We start from the raw sequence: 21,076 nt of genomic DNA on the forward strand, positions 1-21,076 counted from the left end.
ACAGCCTTGAGCCATTAGTTGGAACTGAAGGAGGCCTCAGAACTGTCTTCAGAACTCCAGCACTGGGACTTCCCTGGTGGCACAGTGGTTACGAATCCGCCTGCCAATGCAGGGGACATGGGTTCGAGCCCTGGTCCGGGAAGATCCCACATGCCATGGAGCAACTAAGCCCGGCGCCATAACTACTGAGCCTGTGCTGTAGAGCCTGTGAGCCACAGCTACTGAGCCCACATGCCACAACTACTGAAGCCCACGTGCCTAGAGCCCGTTCTCTGCAACAAGAGAAGCCACTGCAATGAGAAACCCATGCGCCGCAACTAGAGAAAGCCCGCGCGCAGCAACGAAGACCCAACGCAGCCAAAATAAAGAACTCCAGCACTGGTTTTGGGGACAACTGTCATGGCAGGGAATTGCCACTGGGACACCCCCTCATCACACACAGCAGGTTCCCAGGGCCAAGGAGAGCCATCTTTGAAGTACAAATGCTTCTCTTACCTCTTCCGAGGGAGATGAGAAATGGACGTGGGAACTAGAGACCCTGCAAGCAGTGTCAACATTCCCTTCAAAAAATAGCTTGGAGCCCATTCAAGTACCTGAACCAGATGCAAAGCCAGTGCTCATGTCATAAAGCACAGAAAAGTTATAGGGGTTACTTAGGTCAAAGGCCATCAAAGAGGGATAGAGATTATGTCAAGCTTGGTTAGGGAGATGGAGAGTACATCCAGGATGTTTCTATAAGGAGGTGACATCTGAGCTTGGCTATAAGTATGATGTTTTGGGTTGAATCATATCACCTCAAAATTCATATGAGGAAGTCCTAACCCCCCAGTATGGCAGAATGTGACTTTATTTGGAAAAGGGTCATTGTAGATGTAAATAGCTAAGATAAGATAATACTGGAGTAAGGTGAGCCCTTAATCCAATGTGAGTGGTGTCCTTAAGGAAGGGGAAATTTGGAAAAGTACACACACACACACACACACACACACACACACACACACACACACACAGAGATGCTATATGAAAATCGGAATTATGCTGACACAAGCCAAGGAACTTAACCAGAAGCTAAGAGAGAGGCCTGGAACCAACCCTTCCTTAGTGCCTTCAGAGGTAACATGGCCCTGCTGACACCTTGATTTTGGACTGGGCTCCAGAACTGTGACCCAATAAATTTCTGTTGTTCTAAGAAGCCACCCAGTTTGTGGCACTTTGTTATGGCAGCCCTAGCAAACCAACACAGATTTGTAGGACTATGTTTTTAGACATGGGAGAAGAGAAACTTGGGTGGAGAGAAGAGCACAAGCTTGTTCAGTTGAGAATGTGCAGGAGTATCCTACAGTTCAGTTTTACTGGAACCAAGAGTCTGAAGAGGAGCCAGGGGAAGCTATGTTAGAGTCAGGCATAGAGAGTTTGGAATGCCAGGAAACTTTTTATCTGGGGGAGTTTGCTTCTCAGCTGATGTATGTTGTGTTTATATTTATTTTACATCCACTTGGGCAGGAAGTGATTTGAGGCATCTGCCTTTAGTCTGTAGGTCATGGGGAACCAGGTCGTGTGCTGCCAGGTGACTTGATTGGAGCCTCCACGGGAAAATGAACTTGGCCACACCTCCTTAGGGAAATGAGAGGCAAGCAGCAACCTCAGTAAGAAGCTGCGCCGATCATCTGAAAAAGAAGCAAAGAAGGACTGAGACAGGCAAGTGGCAGCAGAACAGAGAAGAGGGGATGAAGTAAAAAGGTAAAAGTCTATGTTGACCTGGCAAATGTTCGCGAGTGGAGAGGAAGGGAGAGGGAGGAATTGACCGTAATGTTGTCAACATCCTGAGCTTGGTGACTGGGAGGACGGTAGTGCCATTTACACATTTAGTGAGGAACTCCTTCCAGTGTGGGGGGAGTTGAGGGGTTCTGATGCCGAAAGCTCAGCCTCTGTACACCGGTACCGAATCGACTCTCGGAGATAGAGTTTTGGGTGAGGTACAAAAGAATAGCTTTGTTACTTTGCCAGGCAAAGGGGGACACAGTGGGCTCCTGCACTCGGAAGGTATGTGTCCCAATCCAGGGGAGTTTGGTGAGGAGTTTTTTTTTTGTTTTTTTTTAATATTTATTCATTTATTTATGATTGTGTTGGGTCTTCGTTTCTGCGCGAGGGCTTTCTCTAGTTGCGGCAAGCGGGGGCCACTCTTCATCGCGGTGCGCGGGCCTCTCACTATTGCGGCCTCTCTTGCTGCGGAGCACAGGCTCCAGACGCGCAGGCTCAGTAGTTGTGGCTCACGGGCCCAGTTGCTCCGCGGCATGTGGGATCCTCCCAGACCAGGGCTCGAACCCGTGTCCCCTGCATTGGCGGCAGATTCTCAACCACTGCACCACCAGGGAAGCCCTAGTGAGGAGTTTTATGGCAAGGGTTCAAGGGTGGGATTGCTGATAAGATTAGGGGGTGTGCGGGCCTGTACTCCTTTAATCTGGTCTCAGGTGATCTTCTTGATGAGCTTCTCTGGTTCCTTTAGTGTGGCCCCAGGTGGTCTACTCTAGTATGGAGAATGCTGACATCTTCCATTTTCTGGGTTTTAATTCTTTGAAGGGCTTAAAGACATTGTCATGTGTATCCCTTGAGGCGGAACCAGGACCCTGTCCCAAGGCTGCACTATTGTTTTCTGTCTGCCCCTCCTTTTACTTTGCATCCCATCCCTTCCCTTCCCAGATTAGCAACTGTTCGAATCTGCCCTTTGGGACTCCGGGAAGATCGTGGAGGCTGGAGTCAAGAAACGGGGGACAGAAAGGCCCCACATGTCCTGTTCGGTTTCAGTTCCTTTGTACACACTGACTTTGGGGTGACTGTGAGGGCCCCAAACAGAGGAGTCCAGGAGCCAGTTGAACTTGGAAGAAAATATGGCATCTTTCACCTAGATAAGAGAACTGAAATTTTGAAGCCAGCTGAAAAATAACAGTTCTACTGTACAAGAAATGAAACGTGAAAAAAAAGTGTTAATCCATTTGAAGGTTGTTCTAATATATTCAAATATGGGTTGTTTTTCTTTTAAGTACTATTAACAGAGAAAACATTTGGTGGAAAAAACTGCTTGAACCTTGCTTTTAGCAAAGTCATCCCTCCCTATGGAAGGCTGAAGTAATGAAATGAATAGCTGTTTATCAAGGAAGGTCTCTACCAACTGGAAAAACAAAAGCATGAACTCAAGCCTGAGGCCCTGCAGCCCCTGAGGGTGATCTCCCTGCTTTGCTCTTTGGGCCACAGCAGGAAAGAGGAAGCAGAAGTAGAGCCACCAAGAGAGTAGGAAAGCAAAGACAGACACGGCAGCTTGGCTTTCTTTGGAGAGTTAATTAGTTGGTGAGTACTGAGCTTTCTGACAGAGGAAGCTCTGGTCATCAAAGTATTCTTAACTGATGCATCAGGAGAAAGGGACAAAAGAAGCAGCATCTGGGAAGAAGACCCCTTGGATGCTTTTAGCACCAGAATGAAAAAGTACTTTCTTTAAAGCAGAGTAAGAAAAGCCTTGGTTAAGTTCAGCAGTAAAGGGTAGTAGAAGAATATACTTAACTCATACCTGACCATACTTAACTCCTTCTTTGCTTAAGTATTCAGGAATACTTAAGCAGGTAAAAGTGAACAGAGCTCATACGATCTCATCACCAAAACTTATTAAGCCAAGTAAAAGTGGATAAGAGCTCCCATGGTGGTGTCACCCAAACTACTTACTACTTCATTGCCTCATTATAAAAATATAATGTGAGTGTTTTATTTTGGGGACCGATTATGCTCAGAGGCTGAGATTGTCTTTGCCAATATATTTTTTAAATTTATTTATTTTATTTACTTATTTTTGGCTGTGTTGGGTCTTTGTTGCTGTGCGCAGGCTTTCTCTAGTTGCGGTGAGTGGTGGCCACTCTTCATTGCGGTGCACGGGCTTCTCATTGCGGTGGCTTCTCTTGTTGCGGAGAACGGGCTCTAGGCTCGCGCTCTAGAGCGCAGGCTCAGTAGTTGTGGCGCACGGGCTTAGTTGCTCCGCGGCATATGGGATCTTCCCAGACCAGGGCTCAAATCTGTGTCCCCTACGTTGGCAGGTGGATTCTTAACCACTGCGCCACCAGGGAAGCCCGTCTTTGCCAATATTTTATTTAACACAGGTTCACTGCAGGAATTATAATAGTTTCACAAGCCAATAGCATACAGGATAATGTCTCTTAATAAGCCAAGAAAGAAAGAACATACTCCAATCCAAGGATAGATTAATCACACTACTGTTCCAGGCAAGGGGAGACAAAAGGAATAAAGTCCAAATTTAGTTCAAGAGGTACCTTTATATGAGTTGGTACTCGGTAGAGATGGCTTGACCAACCAAGAGCTGACGTCCAGCTGCCAGCACAAAAGCCAAAGTCCCTTGCGGCTCAAGCATGTTTCTAGGGAATATGGTGCCATGGTGTTGGTGGGCAAGGTGATCTCCAAGAGCGGTTGCATGACTTTTGCCACTGCCACTAAAAGAGTCACCTTTACCATGGCCCTAAGGGTATTTGGAGACCTATTTAGGTCAGCAAAGAGTCACCTTGCTCAGACCAAAACTCTGGGATAGTCCTCACAAACTCTGGGTATTATGGTCTAAATGTCCCCTCACCATATTTGCTTTCTCATATGTTTTGATTGATAAGCCCCCACCGGGGCCCCTGGGCAGCTGAGCTCAGAGTGCTTATCAATGACAACAGATGAGATGATGACATCTGGACACAGCTTACTTTATTCTTATTTCAAAACTGAAACTGGAGGGAAGGGGGCAGGGCACAACCTTTAAAAGAATGACATAGCCATTGGACATGACAAATATTGGTTAGAACCAGCTAGGTCCAAGATGGCAGAAGATTTGACTTCCAGTGGACCTTGAGCCTCATTATAGGCTCATTATAATATATTAGCATAAGCTAAGTGACACACCCACCAGCGCCATGTGGTGGCCCAATTCCTGGAAATCTCTGCCCCTTCCCCAAAGTAGTTGGGAAAATCCTCCTGCTCATTAGCCAGTGAAATTACCCAGCCCTTAAAAACTAACCACCCCATAGTTCAGGACCCCTTGCCTTCTGAGGTGGCCCACACTCTGTCTGTGGAGTGTGTCCTCTCTAAATAAGTCCACTCCTTACCTATCACTTTGTCTCTCACTGAATTCTTTCTGTAAGGAGACAACAAGAAACTGAGCTTCATTAAGTCCTGACACCAGGTGTGCGATCTCAATTAAAAGATTGTGGGTTCAAGTTCCAATCTGAGTTGCACAGTTTCAAAACCACTTCTGAAAACAACTTTTTTTTTGGTCTTTGTCATAAGTGAGTGGATTTGAAATCATATGAAACCAATACACAACAATGAACCACAAGTAATTAATTTCTAATAGCCACATTTGAAGCCACATTCAAACAGGTGAAATTAATGTTAATAAAATTTAACATTTTAATAAAATATCTTGCTTAACCCAATATGTCCAAAATATTACCATTTCAACATATAATTAATATTTTTAAAGTTTTGAGGTATTTTATGGAGCTTACTAGAGTATACACTACCTGAGGGCAGAGACTTCCCCCAGGCTGTACTTTGCACTGTGCTTATCATAGCGCTTTGCACATAGTAGGTCCTCCATAAGCATTTGAGGAATTGAATTTAAGGATAAAAATCTGGGGTGCCCTATGAGCATAAAGTTGTAGTGTGAAAAGTTTAAGAGTATAAAGAACATAGAGAATATTGAGAAATTCATTTGAATTTGACAGAGACAAGTGGGAGGAGCATGCTGAGAGGAGACCAAATTGGGAGAAGAGGTGCGTGCGGGGTGCAGTCTGCAGACCCTTGAAGAGCCCCAGAGAAATCAGAGACCCGGCATTATCTCATTATCACATTAAAGAGCTCGAGCCCAAGTTGACTGCCGTTTGTCGACAGATACCTGTTTGATCTTATAAAAGAACAGGGGGAGAGAAGTTTCCTATGGCTTCTGCGAAATTGCTCTGCATTTCACAGAGAAAGCTCTCTAAATTACAAAACAGAAATGAATGGGAAGTTATTAACTGCCCCAGATTCTACCAAAAGGAAAAAAAAAGCACTAAATAGCTCAAGTAATGGGTTAACCATTGGAAACATTCAAGAGTGAGTTCCATCATCAAGGGAAATAATGAAAGAGACAAGGTGGTCCTTGGCCTGGGCAGAAGGTGGCCATTTTAGGAAACCCAGGCTCCCTCTGACCCCATCCCACCACTACAAAGGTTGGTGATGTTATACTAACACAGTTCCAAGAGCCCTATGTGGGGGTGTCACCAATCCACGTAAGAAGAGACCATCTCTGCCTCTGAACCAGTTTGTTTTTAGAGGAAACCCAGAAGCCCCTCCAGTAGAGACATACCATTGGCCAGACAAGTGCCATGTGATCAACCTAAATCAGTCACCAGCAAGGAACAGGACACTCTGATTGACTGAAATGAATCAAGGCCCTCAGCAGGGGCTGCCACTGGATGGGGCCAGCCTCCTGGAAGCAGCACTTGGCTTCTGGAAGGCAGGGTTCCTGGAGGAGGTTGAAGTGCTGTTAGGAAGGAGGGGTGCAGCAGAGGTTGGGGGTAATAGATGCTAGGTCTGCAGATAGGGTATGCTCCAACCTGGGTATCAGTTTTTAATTCTACTTGTTAAACTAATCAGCTTTTTTCCTCTAAGAGATTTCATTGGTACTTAATTATACTTCAGTTTTCCATGGGATGCACAGAATGTGGTAGAAAGAGCATGGGCTTTGGGGTCAGAGACCTAGGTTTATGTTTTTTGCTCTACCACCTACTGGCCATATGCACTCTTAGGCAAGTCTTAAACTCTGTCTTCTGGTTTGTAAAATGGGAATAGTAATTCCCATTGTTGTGAATATTAAGAAACAGAGAGTATGTAAAGAACCTAGCATAATGCCTGCCACATACCAGGTGCCCATATTGTGAAATTCCTTTATCTGTGTTAGAAATGGTAGCAATACTGGGTGGGCCAGCTACTTGTTAATTTGCTAGGGGGGTGACATCCTAGATTTGTTTTCAGGGGAAACACATGAAATAATTTACAGTTCCACAGAGTCTCCTGAGAAACAGGAGCAATGAGGTATTTTTCATAAATACTGAAGAAAGGAGGCATCTAGAATCAGTCTAGCGAATTAGGGGACCCAAACAAAAGGGAAAACATTGGCATGCCCTTTCTCTCCGCACTCGATTTGACACTGGTGCTTGTTCACTAGCCTACGATAGTGAGAATGGCTGGGTTCTAAAAGGGCTCAGGTAGCCACAGCCCCCTCTGCTTTCCCTTAGCTCTTGGTCCATGGCTCCATCATTAGCATCTCTCACATTGTATTACAAAACCCACCCATCTTGATGAATCATCTGTACTTAGTTCAGTTTCTCCTACTAGACCAAGGGTTAGTATAGGCACCTTTTCTTATTTGTCTTGTCTCCCTAAGAGAAATTCCAGGAATACAAGCTTCTGTTTAGTATGTAAATTCTAAAGAGAGACTGCCATTTGCTAACTAACTTGTGACCCCTTTTAATGCTCTGATGTGGTCATGGAATGTTCGTTTTTGTCTTTAAGGGATGACTGCAAAGCTAACAGAACTGCCCTCAGAGGAGCCTTTAGGAAGGGTAGGAAGGAATGAGGCTCTGACCCACATTTCATTTTGAAGCGGCTGCCATCTTCTTGCTGAGTCATTCCTTTCTTATCTCAGCCTCTCTTGGCAGCTCTGTTTTTAACTGCTGCTCCTTAAGAGGGAGTTCTTGTTCCTCTATTCTAGTAGAGTGGATCAAAATTTATGGAGTCAGCTCTCTTCAATTTGCTGCTTTTCTCCAGGAGCTGTGTGTTTACCAGACTTCCTTCAAGAAGAATGTCCAATTTTTTAAACAGTCTTGATTGAGTTTTGGCAGTAACCCTAGTCCCTATTTTGGGATTTCCACACATTACTCATGCTATGATGTTTCCTCTCTTTAGATGGTTCGGTTTTTGAATGGTTGAGCTCAGAACCGTAATTTTGACAGCCTACAGCCCAGATTCTACGGCCAGTCACAATATTAAAATGCTTATGCTATTTTGCTCTCAATTAATACATTAATGGACCTGCTTAACAATGAAATGTATTTCATTTCCATATTTAATATTGCTAATCAGGGGTTAGGTGGGTGGATAGTCATGGCAACATGAATAGTAGACCAGCATTTGTTTGGGGGAGGGGAAGGAAGGGTGGTAAAACATAACCATGCTATAAATCCAAGTCCTTCTCCCCAAGTAAGTACCAAATACCAACCAGTATCTCAATGATGGAAATTTGCTTAAGGCTTAAAACCAATAGCCACACTGTAATTTGTCATTAACTGGACTTGTCTTTGGCCTCACGTGACACCCCCAATCTTCCCTTTCGAAGCACCTGATCTTTTTCTCAATAATGGACACCTTGGTGTCCAGTATTCTCTGCCCCCTGTGTCAAGGTAGGGATCCAGGTGCTATTTCTTCTTAGTCTCCTTCATCTGTTTTCCTACGACTAGAAACAGTATTACTGTTTCCATTCTAAGTTTGCTCATGCTTTCTAAATTCGCAAGCATCCCAGCACATTCTTTCCTTTCTCAATCTTCGTCTCTTCTGTTCATCTATTCCTGTGTACACAATTCAAACGACTGCCTCTTACTGCAGTGGCAGCCTCTTCAGTGGGTAGTGTTGTAAAACAATATAGATTTTTTTCCTCTTTACTCAGAAAAACTAATGTCTGTCTTTTGTGGTCAAAAAGAAAATTAGTAGCAGCTGAAAGTAGAATTTTAATGACACTAAAACCTAATTGTTATTCAGCTTTAACTTTAAATCCTACCTCTTCTTCTACAGATTCCTATTAATTCATCAGCTAAATAATGCGGCTGCTACTAAAGATTCTGATATCCAGTTCTCTGCCTGTGCAGGTTTATTGCCAGGGTGAAAAATACTTTGTCTTTTTACTTTCATTTTTTAAAACAAGCATAATGAAAATACAAAATATTGTTTAGGGTTTGTCTAAGAAGACTTGGCAGCTTCTTTGAGAAATGGTTGGATGGGGAGATAGGAATCAAATTTGAAAGTCCTGTCTCCTAGCTTCCTAGTCGTTATTTGAATAAGTATGAACTGACTGGGCATGGAGAAGATCTCTCCACCTATATTTATAACTATGATCCATATCCATTTATTTCTTTAAAATGTTAACATAAAGGGTAATTTTTGAGATGGCAAAGGACTAAGAATTAGTCTTGTAACCTGGTAAGTTGTGAAGACTGTCATCCTTGGAATAGGTTGGGTTTACAAAATATCCCACAAGTAGTTCACTGATTATTCTCTTCCAAGGTGTAAACCTGATAGCTGCTGGCCAGAGGTAGCTGGGGATATCTGTAAGTACAGAAGCATTGTCTTATGAATTGAATCAGCAATAATGGTAGATGGTAGGTGTGGGAAATGCTATACTGGCTACATGTGCCTAAGATTCACCCCTAAGGTATAAAATTCTAGGGGTAGTTTACAGAATGATTTAATTCAAGTAGATAGCTAGATAGTAGAGGTCGTTTCCGGACCAATCAGATTAGTTCAATAACTGAGGCAGGCTTTGGTGTGGATTGAGTTTGCCCATCAGTTAGATTCAAATGCATAGAAGAGAAATGAGACAAGGGAAGACATGGTTCCTTTGAGAGATGACTTAAAGGAGCAAGATTTAAAGGAATAGAATACTTGGATAGTCCCAGATTTGTGCTATCTCTTGTTAGCCTCTGATATAAATTATTGCTTAATGTAATCCACCCCTGGGTTTACTTCTATGCCCAAACTGTAAACATAGCTCTATGGCTGAATGGTGTATAAACAGTGCCTTAGTTGAAGCCATGAAAAGGGACCTTCGGACAGGAACCACGGTCACAGAGCGATACAGGTGTGAGGGAAATTCTGACCATTCTCTTGCCTGTCCCCTATCCTCTACCTTCCATTGGCCAAAATCAATTAAAAGACAGAGGGCAAGGGATCCAGGTGATACTGTCTGCAGGAGTTAGCCCCTCCAGGGATACAGAGATTGGAAGGAAACAGAAGGGACAGGGAGAAAGGGAAACTAACCAGTGTCTATGTCTTACAGATTATTAAATTAATACTGATCAGGTACTCAGTAGTGCCTACCCTATTGTCAGTCCCATCTTGTATAGTGTTAATAGTGTTATAGTGTTAATGCTCTCTGCCTGAAGAGACAATCTTGGGGTGTTTTTTTTTTTTAAGAATTGAAAATATTTCAAAAAGTAGTAGTGTCTTTTCAACAAATGATGTTGGGAAAAGTGGATGTCCATATGCAGATGAAGCTTGACCCTTGCCTTACACCATATATAAAAATTAACTCAAAATGAATCAAAGCCCAAAGCATAAGACCTAAAACTATAAAACTATTAGAAGAAAACATAGGACAAAAGCGTCATGACATTGGATTTGGCAGTGGTTTCTCAGATATGACACCAAAAGCACAGATAACAAAAGTAAAAATAAATAAATTGGACTAAATCAAAATAAAGAACTGCATCAAAGTATATAATCAACAGAGTGAAAATGCAGCCCTTAGAATGAGAGAAAATATTGAAAATATTTGCAAATCATATATCTGATGAAAGATTAGTATCCAGATTATATGAAGAATTCCTACAACTAAACAACAGAAAAACAAGCAACATGATTTTTAAATGGGCAGAGGACTTGAATAGATATTTCGCCAGAGAAGATATACAAATGACCAATAATCACATGAAAAGATGCTCAATATCACTAATCATTAGAGAAATGCAAACCAAAGCCCAAGGAGATACAACTTCACACCAATTAGGGTGGCTACTATCACACAAAACAAAACAAACACACGAAAAAACAGAAAATAACAAGTGTTGGTGAGGATATGGAGAAATTGGAAAACTTGTGCTCTTTTGGTGGGAATGTAAAATGTACAGCTGCTATGGAAAACAGTATGGCAGTTCATTACAAAGTAAAATAGAATTATCTTATGATCCAGCAATTTCACTTATAGGTATATACCCAAAAGAATTGGATGCAGGGTCTCTGCACACCCATGTTCATAGCAGCATTGTTCACAATAGCCAAAAGGTGGAAGCAACCCAAGTGTCCCCTGACAGATAAATGGATAAGCAAAATATGGCCTATACATACAGTAAAATATGATTCAGCCTTAAAGAGGAAGAAAATTTTGACACATGCTACAACATGGATAAACCTTTAGGACATTATGCTATGTGAAATAAGCCAGTCACAAAAAGACATATACTGTATTATTGTACTTAATATGAGGTACCTAGACTAGTCAAATTCATAGAGACAGAAGGTAGAATGGTGATTTCCAAGGGCTGAGGTAAGGGGCAAATAGGAAGTTACTATTTAATGGGTATAGAGTTTCAGTTTTGCACAATGAAAAGAATTCTGGGGATGGATGATGGTGATGATTGCACGACGGTGTAAATATACTTAATGCTACTGAACTGTACACTTAAAAATGGTTATGATGGTGAATTTTATGTTATCTGTATTTTACCACAATTTTTTAAAAGGCATAGTATAAAGAGCAACTCAGTACCTAAATAGTTAAAATCAGATTTCTCCAAGATGATTTTTATGCAAAAGAGTTTTATAAAAGCCATAAACCACTTTCTGAATGAATTCACAGTCAAGATGGACTCTTCAGTAACTTGACTTGGTCAGGAACAAAAATCAAAACATGACAGAGTGAGAGCTGCTTGAGGGGAACTCACTAATTCATGAACTTTGAAAAATGCCCTAAGCCTCCATTTACTTATCGTGAAAATACTATGTGTATTCAGAGCTGTTTGTATCTGCAAGACTCTTTACAAAGGGTCCCATGACTCACTAAAAGGCCCTGTGGCATGACTCAAGGTATGATTTCTCTTTACCATCTTCTTTCTACTTTTGAATACATAATGTTTCATTTGAAGGGAAAAGTATTCCAAAGCTACCTCTTATCTACTTGTACTTCTTCATGCAAGTGTGGCTTTATTACTGTTGTTGTTGCTGTCATTTCTGTGTGCGTCCTAGACTTTGTAATAGTCTTAGTGGTTTGCATCATCGTAGATCTTAAGGAAAGCAAGAGTGCTCCCCATACAGTGGGGCATGAACTGGAGGCTGATGTTCAAGCCCCCTTGGCTGGGCAGAATGGTTGGTACAAAGACAGTGAAAGATGCGAGATTGGTTCTTTTTCACAGACTCCAAAGGACTTTCCTTCCATACCTTACTTAGAAACCACCCATAAGTGTCACCTTCTATGATGGTTAATTTTACATGTCAACTTGACTGGGCCATGGGGTGGCCAGACATTTGGTCAAACATTATTCTGGATACATTTGTGAGAGTGTTTCTGGTTGAGATTAACATCTGAAATCAGTAGACTGGGTAAAGCACATTGCCTTCCCTAATGTGGGTGAGCCTCGTTCAATCAGTTAACGACCCGAACAGAACAAAGAGACCGAGTAAGAGGGAACTCTGCTTGTCTGACTGTTGAGCTGGGACATCTGTCTTCTTCTGCTCTTGGACTGGAATTGATATCATCAGCTCTGCTGAGTCTCCAGCTTGCCAACTTCAGTTCTTGGGACTTCTAGCCTCCCTAATCATGTGAGGCAATTCCTTATTGTAAATATTATATAAATATCCTATTGGTTTTGTTTCTCTGGAGAACCCTAACTAATATACCTGCATGGTTGGAAAGATTTGCAGCTTCTCTTTTGGGCTTATAGCAGCAAATATTTGTTTTCGATGGAAGATAATACTGACAGTAGCAAAGGCCAATATGAAAATAATCACTTGAATGAGAGTCAAAGGTAAAGATTCTAAATTCAATCTGTCACTAACCAGTTAGGTGAGACTGTAGGCAGTTCATACACTGTATATTAACTTTTGCTGCCTTTTCAAACCATCCCAGATATTAGTGGCTTAAAATGACCATTTATTTAGTTCATGATTTTTTGAGTTGACTGAGCAGTTCTTCTGGTCTGGCTTTTGCTGGGTTCCCTCAGGAATCTTAGATCAGTTGGCAGGTCGGTGGCTGGTACTGGATGACCGCGGCTGGCTTCATTTGCATGTCTGGCAATGGGAGTAGCTGGCCAAGGCCACAGAGAGCCAGGCCATTGTTTCTCATTATCCACTAGGCTGGCCCTGGCTTCTTCACAGGGTGATCACAGCGTCCCAAAGCCCAAGCACTTCCAAGTCTCTGCTGGTGCCACATTTGCTACTATTCTGTTGGCCAAAGCGAGTTACATGGCCAAGCCCAGATTCTAGGAGTGGAGAAGTAGACTCTACCACTTGATGGGAGGGGCTAAAGTCACACTGCAAGGGATGTGTACAGGGATGAGAAGAATTGGTGGCCATATTTGCAATCTACCGCAATCCACCACTCACACCATTGGCTGAATGTGAGTCAGCCAATTTCACACTCATCTCATTTAACTCTCTCTGTAACCTTGGGAGGCAGGCATGAGGACTGGCTTTGATTAGCCAGGTCTGACTCTAAAGAAGTCCTGTTAGACCCTTTGAATGCTGGTTTGTGTCTTTTTATTTCTTTGGCAGCTTCAGAGTCCAGATACTCTGTTCTGAGACAGGCATCCTGCTATTTTAATTCCAAACACTCATCTACACAGATGTGATTTCACTCAGGAGGAATGAAGTGGCAGCTGCATTCCGTATTCTCACTGTAAAGCCAAGCTCTTGTGTAGTCAATATATGTTTATAAAGCATCTACTATGGACAAGGCACTTTTTGCAAGGAAGGGAGGGACCCTCAGTGAAAAGAGGTAACTAAGGAAGTTTGGCCATAAGGTGTAGATGTAAGTTGTGTAGAGTGCCCAAAATATACAGTATATCAGAGACCAGCAGAGTCTCCTATTAGTCTCATGGGAAAGCATCATCTATGTGAAATGGACATTGTCCATTACAAGAATTATAAGGTTCCTGCCTTCCCCTCATGGCTGTCAGAATCTCTCACCAGGCCCATCTTTTCTCCTCCTCTTTTAAAGTGTTATCCCCTGTGTTCTGCTAAGACATTTTGACACATGAGGCAGTTTCATCCACTTCTTCACTCATGCCCCATTTCTCCCAGGAAGGCAGCACCCTCCCCCATCTTCCCAACTTCCTGTGAGCAGGTTTTATTTCAATATCAGTGACTTCTCAGAGATTCTTCCTGAAACATCCAGGCCAGCCTCGTTGCCTCTATTTATGCCACTTCCCATTTTGGGACTGTCCAGCACCTCTTCCTGTGTTTCTCCTCCTTTCTTGAAGGCCTAACTTAACTCTCACCTCATCTATGAAGTTTCTGAGCATGCCTGTCTTGGGACACAGATTTGATCTCAACGGACAACTCCCATGGACCAGCCTGGGGCCCTGCTTTATCCACCTCAAGGAGTGAGTCCTATTTTCCAAGAGTGGTAAAGGGAAGGTGGTGGTCATGTTGCCTCCAACTCAGTCCCTCCCTGAGGGCCTGTAGCATTAACTAGAAATCGATCAGGTGGGACTTACTTTCTCCTGTGTACTTTTCATTCATTTAGAAAATCTCTGTATCCTGCTGCCCCAACAATAATGCAAATCTCTTGATTAAAGAGATACAGACTTTAACTTTTATATCCCCAGCACCTGAAACAGACCCCTCTTACATAGGTTGTGTAATTTAATTGCTGATAATAATGATCTGGGTATTTCCTGTGTTTTACATCACAGCCTGCATGGTTTGCTTTCCCACAAAGCGCCACCATTGCAAACTTGCTCTTAACTAGATGAAGTATATTGTGCTTTTTGAAGTGTATGGCTATGGTGGGATTTCTTGCACAGTTCATTCACCTGACTTCTGTTTGCCCTTCCTTCTGTTTTTATTATTTAGTGCCATTGGGAGGCTTTGGTTATTAAACCTTCTGTCTCTCAAACGCCCTTTCCTTTCTATCCCTTCTGCGATGATTTCTTCCTGAATTCCTTCTGGTCTTCTTTGATCTTCTGCTGAATGTCCTAGCATAACATCCTCACATCCTCATATCTTCTTCCAAAAGACTGCATATAGTCCCTTCTGGTCATCATTTTAACATTTTAATCATTTTGATCTTAAGTTGTTGTGACTTCCCTGATGAAATCCACCTTTCTGTCTGCGAATGTAATCTGAGCTAGAAATTCTCAGTAATCCTTATCTAGTCCTCTGTTCAGATTTTATTCATAACCCGATGCTTGCAGTTCCTTTGCAAAGAATTCTTCATTGGCTTGATTTTTCTGCCTTTGTCTATGAGCTTTTAAGATCATCTCTTCCTAGACTGCAATTTTTGTCTGTGATCTCAACAAAGTATCTGATCCCCAGGGTATCTATTAGTAGGACACCCCCCAAAATACTTGATATTTGCTTAGAACAGATATTATTTGGCTCAGTCAAATCCTCCCTGGACTTTATCAGGCCCTACCAGCCCAATTCATTTCTAGCATCATAATCTGAAGACAGGATGAAAAATCTCTAAGAGGGGCCTCGCCTCGAGGTTGAGAGAAAACAGTTGAACACAAAAAAGGGGGTGCAGAGAAAAAAGGTGAAAAACGAGAAAGACAAGCCAAAAAAAAAAAAGCCAGCGATTGAACGGACTAAAAAGAAACACACACACACACACACACACACACACACACACACACACACACACACACACACACACACACACACACACACACACACACACACACACACACACACACACACACACACACGGAAAGTCGTGCACCAATGGCAGCGCAAGCTGAAAGCGAGGACGCAGGGAGGGGCGGAGACTACAGCCCCCAAAATCCTTTGCGGCGCCTCCTCCCCTGGCGTCAGTCTCCTAGGCAACCCCGGTAAACAAGATGGCGACCTCCGGGAGGGATCCCCAGTTGCCGAAGCCTTCCGGTCTCCAGGGAGGCGTGAGCAGTTCACGAACTGGAGCCCAGTCGAAACTGCTGCACTCAGAAAAGGAACGTCAGTCTTGCTGGTCTCCTTTCCCCATGGGACAGAGACCGAAAAATACTTTCCGCAGAGCCTCCTCCTACCTACTCCAGCAGCTCGTTCACTGCTATCAAGAGTCGGACGTGGACGGAGATCACGAAGACCAGGAAGAGGGCGAGGGAGAGGGCGAGGGCAAAGTGGAGTTCGAGGAGTCTTCAGAGTCCGAAATGCTGAATTTTGAGGTGTGCCTTCCCCCCACCCCTTACCCCCTCACTTCCTTCTCCAGCGGTCGGACCCCTCACCAGCCTGCGGCTGAGCCCATTCCTCGGGCTCCTTGCCTCCAGGAACGCCTCTTCCTTACTTCTCTGAGACTCCCCCTCTCTCCTTCCCATTTCTGTTACCCTGTTTCCTCACCCTTTGCCTGAAATATCTTCAAGTATATCCTTTACTTTTCATTAGCACATTTGATTTCTTAAGAGTCAAGTTACACAGCATCGTTGAGGAAAACTATCTATTTGTATGGGAGTTATGGCTTGACAGTGTTGGGAATAGACAGACTTCTACTTCTGCACCCCCTGCACCTTTTCCTCATGATTGTGAAATACTCCAACACTCTCCCCGACTTCTAGTCCCTTCGTCCTCCTTCCTCTAGGGAAAAAAAAATTACCCTTTTGAAATAATCTAAGTGCTTCCTCAAAGACCAAGTGACTTGAAAGTTTTTATATATTACTTCTGCCAGGGGTATATGATGCATTATACAAACAACACACACTGCTCACTGTGAGAGTATTTCAGGAGGTGGGGAATGTTCCCAACATTCCCATCTGTAATGCCTCGTTGGCAGCTTGGCCTTTCACACTAATACAGATTCCCTCTTTTCTACAGTACCTCTTCTAAACATGACCCAATTCCACTTCGTACATTTATTAGCATCCTGTTCCTTCCTTAGCCCGTTGCCTGCCTTCTTATCCCTTTCCACTTCACATCATGTCACTTCTTTCTCTTGGCTTTCTAATACATTATTTGCTTGCTTTTTAAAAAAATTTTTATTGGAGTATAGTTGATTTACAATGTTGTGTTAGTTTCAGGTGTACAGCAAAGTGAATCAGTTATACATATACATATATCCACTCTTTTGATTTGCTTTCTTTTGATAAACTATTAGGTTTTCCTCTTTGTCTTACCTGCCAGGAAACATAACTTTTTTTCTTAATTCAGTATTTTTCTTAATTTCAGTAGTTTTTCTTTAGATTAGGTTTTTCTCTTCCCTTTCCTCCTCCTTCATAGTATAAATTGCTTCAAATTCTTTTCAGAAGTAGATATAATACAGAGAAATAGAAAGTTTCCAACATCCTGTTCTGTGATATTCTTCTGGCATCCCCTCTGCATCATTCCATCTTTTCCTAGTCACCTTTCTTTCCCCCTTGAGGCCAAACAGGTTTCTCCTTGTTATGCCTGTTCTCTTTCACCATCTCCTTTCCTCATTTGTCTTATTTTTCCTCGTTCTCCCCTCTGTGACTTGCAGTGTCTTCTGTTACTCCGATTCTGCCATTGACTACTTACATTGTGTCCCCACTTGGGTTCCCTTCTTTTGTAATGTCCTTTTGTTCACTTTCCACATTTGGCCCATTTTTTTCCACCCTCATCCCCCATTTTGTCTTCTTCTACCTCCTTCTACATGGCCTAGTTACACGTCAGTTTTGCTTGAAGTGGACCACAGAAAATTAATACTTATTTTGTTCATCTTTTGTTGATTTACTTTGCCATGCTTAACAGTGACTACTGGAAAACCGTAGCGATGTTTTTATAACTTTGAGGTGTTTGTATGGCTTCCACCCCAGAGGAATTAACAAATGAATCAGCAGATTACTTTATTATTCTAATTAATGCATGTTCTTCAGCTATGGGGTTCATTAGTACCATTGTTAATCTGTCTTCAGTATGCCATTAACAAACCATAGAGGGAGGGGGTTGACTTGAACTAGTTAATCCTTTTTGGCTTGTAGGCTTTTGTGTGGAAAAAGTTTATTATTTCTTCTATTTATATTCTAAAATTAATATTTGTTTTGTGTTCTTACATTTTCTTTTACCTTTTTATAGTATCTCATATGTTTTGATATGCTGAATAAACCAAAAAGTTTTAAGAGGAAACATTTGGACTTTTATATTCAGTGATTTATTTTCCATATCCTAGCTTGATTAAGATTTATAATGCTATGATGGTCAAAATGATTATTAAGTGCCTATAATGTAATTAGCCTCAATGAACTTGAGGGAGTTAGGGCAGACCAGCTGTTCAGAATATTGCCTTTGGAATTCAAAAATTTGTGTAAAGCCTTTTTTTGTTGTGAGATTTTGAGCAAGTTACTCATACTCTCTGTGTCTCATCTGCACTACAGGAATTATAATACTATCTACCTCATGGTGAGCTGTGAAAATTTAATGAGATCCTATGTGTAAACTACTTAGCACAATATATTATTTATACTGTTACTAATACAAGTAATAACTTACCTGTTCTTATCTACTAACTACAGCCCATCGAGTGACTTCATTAATTTAGCCTTCATTGAACAAACATTCACACATGATTACTATATAGGAAGTACTCTGACTATACAGGGCAGAAGAAATGCCTGGGCCTGTGATATGTTTCTGCTGCATGAAAACCACTCTTTGCCAGTAACTTTATGTGGATAATAATGCCTGCTCATTGGATAGTTATGAACATCAAATTTAATGGCAAAGTCTATGTTAAAGTTCTTAACATAGTGTCTGATACAGTGCAGGCTCTCAAAAACTTACAGATGTAATACATAATAGCTACAGTAATGATAGAAAAAGAGGAGAGTGTGACGGAGGACGTACATGGTCCCAGCTCTCAAGGTGAGATAAGAGTGAGCGTTCATCCTATGAAGAGATGTGTACAGATGATAGCCGGGTTGCAGGGATGGCGGAAGACTTGAAGGGAAGTAAACCCTTACTTGGGTGCAGAGGTGGTATGTGGGCAGGCAGATGGCAGCTTTTCCAAGTGGTGGGTTATAGGTGAGACCAGAAAGGCAGATGAGGCGGGGGCCAGATTGTGGAGAGCTCTGTGCTGTTGTAGGGACTGTGGACGTGACTCTAAGCATCAGGGAGCTGCTCTTGTGGCCGAGGGAGATTAGATAAGAAGATGGTAAGCTTGGAGGCAGGGAGATCAGTGCACAGAGGAGCAATATCTATGGGGAAGAGACAAGAGTCTGGATTAAGGCAACGGGAATGGAAAGGAAGCTAGAGAGAAATACGTATTTAAAATATTTAAGATGAAACACTTACTCATTGAATATTGGAAGTCTAGGGTGACTGCTAGGTCTGTGGCGTGTTCCGGGGGGAATATTAGGGCCACTAACCACCGTGGGAAACAGGGACAGGTGGAGCTGTGCATTCAGGAGTTGGGTATGTGAATCGTAGGCCTCTGGAAATCAGGAGAGGAGGGCTCAGGGTCAGAGACCTGGAAATCATCAGCATTGGAGTCTGTGAGATCATCCAGGAAGAGAAGAAAGAAGAGAAGGAGAGGGCCAAGAAAAAAACCCTGGGGGTACAGGTATTTCAGAGGCAGGCAGATGAAGAGGATTCAGGGGAAGAAACTGGAAAAGATTGATAAGAGAAAAAGGAGAAGGAAGAGAGCTGAACGGGAGGGAAGCCAGGGCAAGAAAGGGTGTTGAGAAGATTGGAGTGGGTTATGCCACTAAGAGGTTAAGTGGGAAGAGGCCCAAAAAGGGCTCATTAGGGACTTCCCTGGTGGTCCAGTGGTTAAGACCTCACCTTCCAATGCAGGGGGTGCGGGTTCCATCCGTAGTCAGGGAGCTAAGATCCCACATGCCTCGCGGCTAAAAAACCAAAACAGAAGCAATATTGTAACAAATTCAATAAAGACTTTAAAAATGGTCCACATCAAAAAAAAAATCTTTAAAAAAATAAACCCAACAAGTTATTAAGCCTCAAATAAATATTTCTTAAAAAAAAAAAGGGTTCATTAGCTTTGCCTATTTGACAGTCATTGGCGACCTTGGCCCATGTGGATTTTGTGATGTGAAGGCAGTGGCCTAAGTGAAGCAAGTTGAGGCGTGAATGGGAGGTGAACAAGGGGGAAACTAGCTTGGCTGTTAAGGGAAACTATAGCTATAGCTAACGAAACATGCAGGACTGACGAGAGCCCTTGTAGGACAGAAGGGACTCACGTGCTCGTAGAGCTGGAGAAGTGACAGCTTGGAGAATGACAGTGGAGAGTGACCGGTTGAAACCACAGGCAAAAGAGGGCAACATTGATGGTCCCTGAACACGGTCTCTGGGGAAACAGAGGGTGCTGGACCCTGAGTGTGGAGAAGGAGCCGACCTCCTCTGAGACCCCAGCAAGAAGCATCAGGACAGGTGCAGGAGGTGGAGGGGCTGATGTCTGACCATTCGTACTTTGCCTCGGAAGTGGAAGAGCAGGACTGAGAGGGCCCCCTGCTGAGAGTGAGGACAAAGGAGTGGAGGCGCCTGACAGCTTGAGGAGAGGGCTGGAGATCTCACCGGCAAGGTGGGGACTTGAAAGGCAGCTGAGGAAGAAGGGGACCATAATAGCACCATAGCGCTGAGGCCCAGCTAAAAGCTGACTTGAACTTGGCACCGGAAGGCACACTTGTGGGCCTTTCCCGCCCACTCAGCATCTCAGGGGGAGGAGTCTTGTTATTCATTCAGCCCGTGTTTTAGCACCAAACATGTATTAGGTACTGTATTCCTCCTCCCCATCTTACACTTTCGCTATTTGAACTCTTTGTAGTTTCCCCAATGGGCTATACTCGCCTTTGCCTTTGGGATTTTGTACATGTTGCCCCTTGTACCTGCAATACCCTCTTGGCCCGCTTCTGCCCTTTCTTCCCCTTTGCCAGAATAACTCACAACTTTGGGTTTCAGTGGTTCTCTCACCGAGGAAGTCTTTGCTAACCCCCTACTCCCCACTAAAATGGCCATAAAATGGGTGCCCTGCTCCTAGTGAAAGCACCCCGCCTACCTCTATTGTAGTTTATCAAACTCCTGAAATAGTTTGTATACTTGTCTGACCTGT

General features: G+C 43.0%; 1 protein-coding gene across 10 annotated transcripts in view; it reads left to right on the forward strand.

The window, feature by feature from the left end:
• Positions 1 to 263: 263 nt before the first annotated feature.
• The window catches only part of LRGUK (leucine rich repeats and guanylate kinase domain containing), a 132,999-nt gene continuing 112,186 nt past the window's right edge, over positions 264 to 21,076 (forward strand). For 9 of the 10 annotated variants that reach the window (XR_014266817.1, XR_014266818.1, XR_014266819.1 and 6 more), the window contains exon 1: positions 4,961 to 16,229. Coding sequence is in view for 6 of the 10 variants with exons in the window: in XM_082472888.1 (XP_082329014.1) it covers positions 15,909 to 16,229 (321 nt within the window). In the remaining 4 variants the exon portion in view is untranslated. Of the gene's footprint in view, positions 1,741 to 4,960; positions 16,230 to 21,076 lie in introns of those variants that run through there. The other variant, XM_082472886.1, reaches the window with a different exon arrangement.

Source organism: Balaenoptera physalus (genome assembly GCF_965194825.1).
Source record: "Balaenoptera physalus genome assembly, chromosome: 8".
NCBI classification, from domain to species: domain Eukaryota; kingdom Metazoa; phylum Chordata; class Mammalia; order Artiodactyla; family Balaenopteridae; genus Balaenoptera; species Balaenoptera physalus.